The following is a 10696-nucleotide window of genomic DNA, read 5'->3' on the forward strand; positions in this document are numbered from 1 at the left end:
TGACTACCTGTTGTATGTATTGTATTTTGTGCATAGACATTCTTGTTGGTTGAAAAAAATGACAGGTGGAAAGATGTTGGTTTCTAGGTGATATAAAGTTTTTAAAACATTTTTCTGATTTTCCTGCAGTGACACGTGTTACATATGTCGTTTGTATTTCGGGGGTAGGGGGGAACTGTGTGATAAGTTGCTTGTGATTCAGTATCTTCCTGCTAAGAAGACTAGTGGGCAAATGTTTCTGATGTCCTTGAGTAAAAAGCTAAGTTTTTTCAAGGCTGTTATGCACACAAAAGGCACATAAAAATGTTTGCTAAAATGAAGGATGGTTAGCATTTTTGATCTTGAATAGGCATCTCACCATCGTGCTGAAAGGAAGTCCGATGGACATTTGGATATTTTTCGGCCCTAAGTAGGAGTCAAACCCTTCCTGATCCGTGTGCCTACTCCTCTCAACTAACAGCCTGAATCCAGGCCAGCTTGCAACGTTAATTTTAATACCACGCTTGGTTTTCTTTTCTTACTTTTATTCTTCAAGTTCTAAAGAACTTGAGATACATTCTGAAATAACAAGAGACTACTTAACATGTTCGTCTGACGGTTTTCAGTGTTCTCCCTGATACTTTTAGAGTATTTAGAACGTGAAGTGTGAAGCTTTGGGCTATATGAATCCTGGAAGTGTACAAAAGAGGTATTAATAAGTCTTGAAATTTTAGTTTATTACATAAAGATAGTAATAGCTCTTTTTTAAAATTTTGAGTGCAGTGAATTGAGATGGTTACTCAAGGAACAATTGTTTACATTGTTAGGTGAGGCATTTTGGTTTTTTTTTGGTTTTGTTTTGTTGTTGTTGTTGTTGTTGTTTTTGAGATGGAATTTCGCTCTTGTTGCCCAGGCTGGAGGACAATGATGTGATCTAGGCTCACCACCACCTCCGCCTTCCGGGTTCAAGCGATGCTCATGCCTCGGTCTCCCAAGTAGCTGGGATTACAGGCATGCGCCACCATGCCCGGCTAATTTTGTATTTTCAGTCGAGAGGGGGTTTCTCCATGTTGGTCATGCTAGTCTTGAACTCCCGACCTCAGGTGATCTGCCCACCTCGGCCTCCCAAAGTGCTGGGATTACAGGTGTGAGCCACCGTGCCCGGCGAGGTGAGGCATTTTAAATATTGGTATCATTTCTGTACATTTCATGGTTATCGGTTTCTCTAGGCTATTCCTTTTCCCTTCTCCCACCTGGTAGCTAAGAACTGGAAGCAAGATGTACATGCATTTCATCTCTGGTTCTCCCACCTATTAGTTGACTTAACTTTCACTAAGGCTGTTTCCATATCAGTAAAAATGTAAATGGGTTTGTTAGTAACTCCTCCATGTACCTCACAGGACCATTTTGAAGATGAAGTAGAATAAGGGTTAGGAAAATGCTTAATAAACTGAAAAAGCACTATCTTAATAAACTGAAAAAGCACTATTCCTTGCTGTATTGTTATCAGTTTAGTGCTGCTATACCCAGAACTTAGCGAAGCAGCAAAAATAGTATGTGCACCTCAACTAGAGCACTTGTCATGTGTATCACCTTGATGTTAAGAGCATTATAGGCGGCGCGGTGGCTCATTCCTGTAATCCCAGCACTTTGGGAGGCCGAGGTGGGCAGATCACTTGAGGTCAGGAGTTCAAGACCAGCCTGGCTAACATGGTGAACCCCCGTCTCCACTAAAAATACAAAAATTAGCTGGGTGTGCTGGCGGGCGCCTGTAATCCCAGCCACTCAGGAGGCTGAAGCAGGAGAATCACTTGAGCTGGGGAGGCAGAGGTTGCAGTGAGCCAAGATCGCATCACTGCACCCCAGCCTGGGTGACAGAGCAAGACTCTGTTTGAAATAAATAAATAGATTGATAAATAAAATTGAGTAAACCTTTATTCAAATCCCAACCCCAGCATTTACTGAGTGTCTAGCTTTGACTTTGCTGTGCCTCAGTTTCCTCATCAATAGCAGGAAGTAAATGATTTTGAGAGGATGATGTGAAATGTGCATCTCATACGATTACATAGGATTAAATGAGATAAAGTATGTTCACAGCCTGGTACATAATTGGTGGTCAGTAAATTATTATCACTTTTACTTTCTTTTTTTTTTGTTTTGTTTTGGTTTTTTGTTTCTGAGAGGGAGTCTTGCTCTGTTACCCAGGCTGGAGTGCAGTGGCGTGATGTCAGCTCACTGCAGCCCTCCACCTCCCGGGTTCAAGCGATTCTCCTGCCTTAGCCTCTTGAGTAACTAGGATTGCAGGTGTGCACCATCACACCCAGCTGATTTTTGTATTTTTAGCAGAGACAGGATTTCACCATGTTGGCCAGGTTGGTCTCGATCTCTTGACCTGGGGTGATCCACCCACCTCGGCCTCCCAAAGTGCTGGAATTATGTGAGTGAGCCACCGTGCCCAGCCACTTTTATTTCTTAAATAAATAATCTATAAGGACTGTAACAGTTTAAAGTTTATAATTTGGGCCAGGCAAGGTGACTCACACCTGTAATCCCAGCACTTTGGGAGGCCGAAGTGGGCGGATCACCTGAGGTCAGGAGTTTGAGACCAGCCTGGCCAACATGGTGAAACCCCATCTCTGCTAAAAATACGAAAATTAGCCCCGTGTGGTGCCACGCGCCTGTAATCCCAGCTACTTGGGAGACTGAGGCAGGAGAATCGCTTGAACCCAGGAGGCTGAGGTTGCAGTGAGCTGAGCTCTAACCATTGCACTCCAGCCTGGGTGACAAGAGCAAAACTCCATCTCAAAAACAAAAAAAAAGTTTATAATTTGATTTGCTTTCATTATGCTTGCTTTCCTTATGGATGAATAAATTCAGATTCATATTTTTATTTTGGTATCAAAAGATTTAACTATAGGTCAGTTGTGAGACTGTCTCAAAAAAAAAACTGTAGAATGTGAATCATTTCAAAGAAATGTGGAAATTTACATATAATCACATTTATCAATATATAGTTTTTAGTATGTAGTACATTATCTTCAAAATAATGTATCTTAATTAGTTCTGTATAACTTTCCAGTTGATTAAAGATCTGGTACCATTGTATTATGCAGTACCAGAAATGACCTGTATTTTTTGCTTACTAACTTCTTTCATGTTTTACTTACAGGCATTTTTTTACCATCTACAGAAACTTATTATAATTCATTTTTCCTCACTCCAGTAGTAAGAATTACACCAAGTAAGTGGACTGTATTGAAACTAAGTAATTTTATAAGTTAATGAGAATTTAATTGGACAATGGTTGCTGCACCTGTTGTGTTCTCAGTGGAACGTTGAATGTGACCTCATAAATAGGAAAATGATTTTTTTCTTGAAAATTATTTATATTCTGATCTATGTGATGAGTACTTTTTTCTGGAAGCCAGGAGGCTGGTACATATTTGTGATGATATTTTTTTTTTTAAAGGAAATGTCTCCACCTTTAGCTTGAAAACTACGTGAAAATATTTCCAATGGTAGGAATTGTGCCTATAAAACTCCTAATGTGGTGCCATAGGCACAATGTTTCTTTTTTTATATATACACAAAATGACTTAAGCATTTGATTTATTGTAATTATCCAGTTCTCACAATTTATATCAACATTTGAAAAAGAATTTTTTAACCTCCGTAAGAAAGAAAACAGAAATCAGTTTCTGCCTTGAAACCTGATTGGAAAACAATCTGAAATACAAACAGAGGCATTGTTTAACATTTTTGTTATACCATAGATTTTCAAGTGGCTCACATATTTGTTATTGCCAGTAAATTCTTCAGTTAGAATTTTTATAGTGGCATTAACAGTTGTTATTTGTAACATATTTGTTAATTTTTTTTTCATTTTTTAGATTGAAAAGATATGAATGAGTATCCTAAAAAAAGAAAAAGGAAGACTCTACACCCTTCTCGTTATTCAGGTCAGCATGTAATTAATTTATTTTGAAGTTGGGTATGGATTAATTCCCACAAAATTATATTCTCATCCATTTTCTCCTGAGTGATCAGATAAGACTTAAGTATCTGGGTCAATTTTTAGGTAAAAGAACGGTTTAAATACATTCTCTGAATATATATGCCTTATTGTCTGCCATGTGCTAGGCACACATAAGAACTTTACAGACATTATTTTATTCCTCACAACTCTATGGGTTATAAATACTTAAAATTAGATAGCCAAGGTTATTTACTTATATAGCATAATTGGGATTTGCATGTCTGATTCCTAAGCTGTGCTTAAGACACAGTAATGACAACCTTAGTAGAAAATATTTTACATTATTGGGGAAAAAAGACTTTATCCTCTCTATTACTTTTGGAAATGTAAACTTTCATTCATTCTGAATGTGTAATTTTATTTATTTATTTTTTTTAGACATTGTCTCACTCTGTAGCCCAGGCTGGAGTGCAGTGGCATGATGTCAGCTCACTGCAACCTCTGCCTCCTGGGTTCAAGTGATTCTCCTGCCTCAGCCTCCCAAGTAGCTGGGATTACAGGCGTGTACCACCGCACCCAGCTAATTTTTTGTATTTTTAAAGTAGAGATGGGGTTTCACCATGCTGGCCAGGCTGGATGACTGTGTAATTTTAGATCCTTTGATTGAGGTTGGCTCTGCTGTGTTGGCAGTATAAGAAAAGGGGTCTTTGTGGCCATCTCTCATACACCTCGTATACATTTACTTGGGACCATCTCAGTCTTACCCATTAGTCTACCCAGCCTACACATTCTTCATTTCTGAAGAAGTTAATCCTAGTATACTGCTTACTGGCCCTTCTTATACAAGACTTGAAATGACTATATTCAGAAGCCCTAAGTGGTCCTCAGCATTTCCCCTATGTAATAACCTTTCTCTGCATGACATGGCACACCTTCCTGGTGTTTATTTCACTGTTTTGTGCAGTTAATACAGTGTTTATCATATATTTTTATTTTGTGTGATTCTGAGTATAAAACAAATGTATCCTTGTGTATTTCAAAGTTGTTACGTTTTAAAGTATGTAATTTGTGGTTCTTTCAAAGTCCAATGTCAGTATCAGATCTGAAATATAAAAGCTTTAAAAGTTGAAAATATATAGTATTTTCATTACAGATACTGTAACATTAAGAACATCTGTGTATGTTAGATAACGGGAAGTTTCTCATTAAATGTGTATGTTTACTGTGCTTGAAATATTTTTCATTTTGTTTTATGTTCAGATTCCTCTGGAATAAGCAGAATTGCAGATGGATTCAATGGAATTTTCTCTGATCATTGTTACAGTGTCTGTTCTATGAGACAGCCAGATTTAAAATATTTTGACAACAAAGGTATATCTAATATTTTTGAAAATATGTTTCTTTAAACTGCTTTTACATTTTTTATTCCTTACTTGAAAATGTGGCTAAAATGTGGATTGATGATTTCAAAACAGACAAGTCTTTGAAATTTGTTACAATGTAAGAAAGCAAAGTTGTATTTTTTTAAGAAAGCAAGTAATTTTAATTCTTCCTTTTTTTTTTTTTGAGATGGAGTCTCACTTTGTCGCCCAGGCTGGAGTGCAGCAGTGTGATCTCGGCTCACTGCAACCTCTGCCTCCCGGGTTCAAGCGATTCTCCTGCCTCAGCCTCCTGAGTAGCTGGGGTTACAGAAGCGCGCCACCACATTCAGCTCATTTTTGTATTTTTAGTAGAGACAGGGTTTCACCATGTTGGTCAGGCTGATCTCAAATTCCTGACCTCATGAACCGCCAGCCTTAGACTCCCAAAGTGCTGGGATTACAGGCGTGAGCCACCGTGCCCGGCTATAATTTTAACTTTTCACATTATTTCTGATCTATAAATTAAAAAGTGTACTCTCGTAAGTCCATTTTTTTGAAGGGAGTAGGGTTGCGGGGAGACAGTCTTCATTCTGTCACCCATGCAGACATGTCTCACTCCATGGATTATAGCTCACTGCATTCTTGACCTCTTGAACTAAAGCGTTCCTCCCACTCAGCCTTTTGAGTAGCTGGGACTACAGGCATGCACAACGATGCCTGGCTAATTTTTAAAATTTTTTTGTAAAGACAGGGTCTTGCTGTGTTGCCCAGGCTGGTCTTGAACTCCTGGCCTCAAGCAGTCCTCCCATGTTGGCCTCACAGAGTGCTGAGCCACGGCTCTCAGTCCTAAATCCACTTTAGTTGGTTAGGAATTGGTGGCAAAGCAGGTGTGACTCAGAGTTGGGAGTATTTATCTTGAAAGGTTAAGAGTAGTGTTAGACACAGTTCTACTCAGCTATACCACATAGTGTGGAAGAAAAGAACAGAGGTTGATTTGGTATTTTTCAATCTTGGATCTTCTATTGGCTTCTCTGTTCTAGAGCATTGGTGAAGGATAACAATTTACAACTTGCACTTAAACTTCTTCTGTAACCAGATTGTCCCAGTTCCCTTGAGCTCCCGTTACAGGCACAGAAATATAAATTACAAAAATCATGTAGAGTTGGAGACATCAGTATGAATTCATGTTTAGCTTACTATAGATTCAGATGGCTACATACAGAATGCTTGTAGATATGTGTGTGTGTGTATATATATGTGGTACTGTACACACACACTTTGCTCTGTTAGCTGAGAGGGCCTAAAAGAAATGACACCCAGAAGCAGTGAGCATGAGCACATTGAATGCCCAGGTCTTGGTTTCTAATGCCATTCTTTAGTGAAAAGAACTAGGCCTCCTTGGAAAAATGGCTGATTCTAGGTCTGGGGCAGGAAATACAAGATGAACCTGGAGCATTTTGTAGTGCCGGAAAATAGGAAAAGTACTTAAAAAAACCCAAACACACGCACTTGACAGGGGCATGCTAAAGGAGCACAAGTCAACTTAAAGAGCTCCCAGTAGCCAAAACTGAAACCTATTTGAGGACAAAAAATTATAACCCAGAGTATAAAATATCCATGAATTCATGCTGTTATAAATTATTAAATAGAGGAGAAGAGGCAAATCTGTGCAGAAAAATTCCAAATTATTAGACTTAACCAAAAGGCCAAGAAATAATAAAACTCCAGATTATTTATGTAGCTACTCCTCCCTCTAGGAGATGGAATATAAGTCTGTACTCCTTAACATGGACTGCACATAGTGACTTCTTACAAAGGGTAAAGTATGGAAAATAAAAGCACAACTTTAGGCCAGGCGCGGTGGCTCACGCCTGTAATCCCAGCACCTTGGGAGGCTGAGGTGGGCGGATCACCTGAGGTCAGGAGTTCGAGACCAGCCTTAACATGGAGAAACCCCGTCTCTACTAAAAATACAAAATTAGCCAGGCGTGGTGGTGCATGCATGTAATCCCAGCTGCTCGGGAGGCTGAGGCAGGAGAATTGCTTGAACCTGGGAGGCGGAGGTTGCGGTGACCTGAGATCACGCCATTGCACTCCAGCCTGGGCAACAAGAGCAAAACTCTATCTCAAAAAAACAAAAACAAAAACAAAAAAAAGGCAACTTTACAGTGTTGAAACCTGATAAATACTTAGGCAGGTGATCAAGATCAACATCAACAACCATAAATCATATTGATAGTATGTACCCTTAATAAGAAGTGATGAAAATGGCAATTTACCTCTGGTCTATCTCCCAGTAACCCGTAATTCCAGCCTAATCATTTAAAAAAAAGAAAGCAACAAATTCCATTAGCAAGGCATCCTACAGAATACTTGATTAGTACTCCTCAAGGAGTGAGAAACTGCCATAGCCAACAATAGTCTAGAGAGACATGGCACCTTAATGGAATGTGGTATCCTGGAACAGAAAAGGGATATTAGGTTAAAAACTAAGGACATCTAGATGGCTTTATTAATAAGATATCAGTATTGGTCATTAATTTTAACAAATGTGCCATACTAATGTTAGATGTCAGTAGTGGAGAAACTGGGATACATGGGACCTCTCCATACTATCCTCTCAGATTTTTCTGTAATTCTAAAACTATTGTAAAAAATAAAGTCTATTTTAAGAAAACATGATGGATGGGCTGGGTGTGGTGGCTCATGCCTATAATCCCAGGTCTTTGGGAGGCCAAGGTGGAAGGATCACTTGAGGCCAGGAGTTCAAGACAAGGCTGGACAACATAGCAAGACCCCATCTCAAAAAACAAGAATTACCCAGGCTTGGTGGTGCATGCCCATAGTCCTAGCTACTCAGGAGGCTGAGGCTGAAGGGTCACTTGAGCCCAGGAGTTTGAGGCTTCAGTGAGTGAGCCACAATCATGCCACTGTACTCCAGCCTTGGTAGACAGAGCAAAACTTGCTCCCTCGCAAAATATTGAAGCCCAATTTTCACTATTAACCTGTATTTCAGTTTCCCCGTGCTACCTTTGAAACACTGGCGCTGACCTGCGGATATAAAGACTTACTGAAACTCAGTAATTTAAACTTAAAATCCTAAGAAACTTCAAAAAGTGTAACCTAGTTCAAATGGGGCATCATTTCTAAAGCATTTGCTTGTTTGAGCAGATTTTCTGTGTCTGAGGTATATAGATAATTTTCTTTTTGTGACTAAATCCAAGTCTTAGTTCCTGTTGGAATTCAAAATTGTTTTTAAAAATTGATGCTTCGTTCTATAATTAATGCTTTGATTATATAAATAATAAGTATTCTTCCAAATTCCCTTTTACAGATGATGATTCTGATACCGAGACATCAAATGACTTGCCAAAATTTGCGGATGGAATCAAGGCCAGAAACAGAAATCAGAACTACCTGGTTCCCAGTCCTGTACTTAGAATTCTAGACCACACTGCCTTTTCTACAGGTTGGGGGAACTAATTAATAGCATTGATACATTTTGTATTGGTGAATTTTTAAAAAAGTGCATGCAATAAATTTCTTTTTGCCCAGTTGTATTTCACAGATCTTATTTAGTTATAGTCATATAATAGGTTTGTTTTATTCTTCAGAAAAATCTGCTGATATTGAAATTTGTGATGAAGAGTGTGACTCACCTGAATCAGTCAACCAGCAAACCCAAGAGGAGAGTCCTATAGAAGTTCACACTGCTGAAGATGTTCCAATTGCTGTAGAAGTGCATGCAATTTCTGAGGATTATGATATAGAGACAGAAAACAATTCCTCTGAGAGTCTCCAAGACCAAACTGATGAAGAACCACCAGCTAAACTTTGTAAAATTCTTGACAAGAGCCAAGCTTTGAATGTGACTGCCCAGCAGAAATGGCCTTTACTGAGAGCTAATAGCAGTGGCCTCTATAAATGTGAACTTTGTGAGTTTAACAGCAAATATTTTTCTGACTTAAAGCAGCATATGATCCTGAAGCATAAACGTACTGATTCAAATGTATGTCGAGTGTGCAAGGAAAGTTTCTCTACCAATATGCTTCTGATAGAACATGCCAAACTACATGAAGAGGATCCCTACATTTGTAAATACTGTGATTATAAGACAGTAATTTTTGAGAACCTCAGCCAGCACATTGCAGACACCCATTTTAGTGATCACCTCTATTGGTGTGAACAGTGTGATGTACAGTTCTCCTCAAGCAGTGAACTCTACCTACATTTCCAGGAGCATAGCTGTGATGAACAGTACTTGTGTCAGTTCTGTGAACATGAAACTAATGATCCAGAAGACTTGCATAGCCATGTGGTAAATGAGCATGCATGTAAATTAATAGAGTTAAGTGATAAGTATAACAATGGAGAACATGGACAGTATAGCCTCTTAAGCAAAATTACCTTTGACAAATGTAAAAATTTCTTTGTATGTCAAGTATGTGGTTTTCGGAGTAGACTTCATACGAATGTTAACAGGCATGTTGCTATTGAACATACTAAAATTTTTCCTCATGTTTGTGATGACTGTGGGAAAGGCTTTTCAAGTATGCTAGAATATTGCAAGCATTTAAATTCACATTTATCTGAAGGGATTTATTTATGTCAATATTGTGAATATTCAACAGGACAAATTGAAGATCTTAAAATTCATCTAGATTTCAAGCACTCAGCTGACTTGCCTCATAAATGTAGTGACTGCTTGATGAGGTTTGGAAACGAAAGGGAATTAATAAGTCACCTTCCAGTCCATGAGACAACTTGATTATTGTCTTTAACTTACAGAAAGTTTAAAATAATAAATTCAGCCTTTTTTTGGAGATGATTAAATGGATGATTGTAAACACAACTTATGAAATTTGCCTTTAACAGGTAACTTTTGTAAATTATAAAATTTTATTGGCATTCCTCCATTTTCAGTATATAAATATATCTTTAATGTGGTATTTTCAATTGCGTGATAGTTTGTAGTTTTAACCACTCCTGGTGACTGTCATCCTGTTTCTTGCATGTGCTCGATTTCATGAATTGAAAAGAAACAAATGTATTGAAATGAGCTGCAGTTTTTCTTCCTTAACCGTGGGTGCTAGTAACTTTTTCTTTTTAAAACTCAAGACAATATTAGTTTTTTTGTGTATGAAGTCATTACATTATTACACGACTAGAACTAAAATGCAATATACAATTAAGTCCACGGATACTCTCATTAATAAGAAATAACACTAGGAAGCCACTGTTATTACAGAAAGAAAAGATTTGGTTTTCATGGCAGTCTGTTTTTTAAAAAAAAATTTTTTGAGCCCCCGTCTATTGTTGAATATTTTAAGATGGGATGAGGGAGGAACTAATAAGGGCTTACACAATAATAAATAACTAT

General features: G+C 38.2%; 1 protein-coding gene across 3 annotated transcripts; it reads left to right on the plus strand.

Annotated features, from left to right (window-relative positions):
• Window positions 1-759: 759 nt before the first annotated feature.
• Window positions 760-10696, plus strand: ZNF639 (zinc finger protein 639). Of its 3 annotated transcripts, none has more exons than XM_011980375.1 (6): window positions 760-806; window positions 3149-3220; window positions 3870-3938; window positions 5216-5326; window positions 8651-8785; window positions 8931-10696. In XM_011980375.1, exons 3-6 carry the CDS (start codon window positions 3881-3883, stop codon window positions 10082-10084), a joined length of 1458 nt encoding a protein of 485 aa, XP_011835765.1. In that variant the 5' UTR covers window positions 760-806; window positions 3149-3220; window positions 3870-3880; the 3' UTR covers window positions 10085-10696. The 3 variants fall into 3 exon arrangements, with proteins under 3 accessions (XP_011835765.1, XP_011835764.1, XP_011835766.1); XM_011980374.1 differs by lacking the exon at window positions 760-806 and adding an exon at window positions 871-1148; XM_011980376.1 differs by lacking the exon at window positions 760-806 and having other exon boundaries at window positions 2703-3497.

Source organism: Mandrillus leucophaeus, unplaced genomic scaffold (assembly GCF_000951045.1).
Source record: "Mandrillus leucophaeus isolate KB7577 unplaced genomic scaffold, Mleu.le_1.0 Scaffold211, whole genome shotgun sequence".
NCBI classification, from domain to species: domain Eukaryota; kingdom Metazoa; phylum Chordata; class Mammalia; order Primates; family Cercopithecidae; genus Mandrillus; species Mandrillus leucophaeus.

Excerpts from the sequence above, each read along its gene's own strand:
- ZNF639 (XM_011980375.1), top strand. The coding sequence starts at position 3,881 with ATGAATGAGTATCCTAAAAAAAGAAAAAGGAAGACTCTACACCCTTCT. Across the intron at positions 5,327-8,650 it reads AAAATATTTTGACAACAAAG|ATGATGATTCTGATACCGAG; the intron begins GTATATCTAATA and ends TCCCTTTTACAG. Across the intron at positions 8,786-8,930 it reads CCACACTGCCTTTTCTACAG|AAAAATCTGCTGATATTGAA; the intron begins GTTGGGGGAACT and ends TTTATTCTTCAG.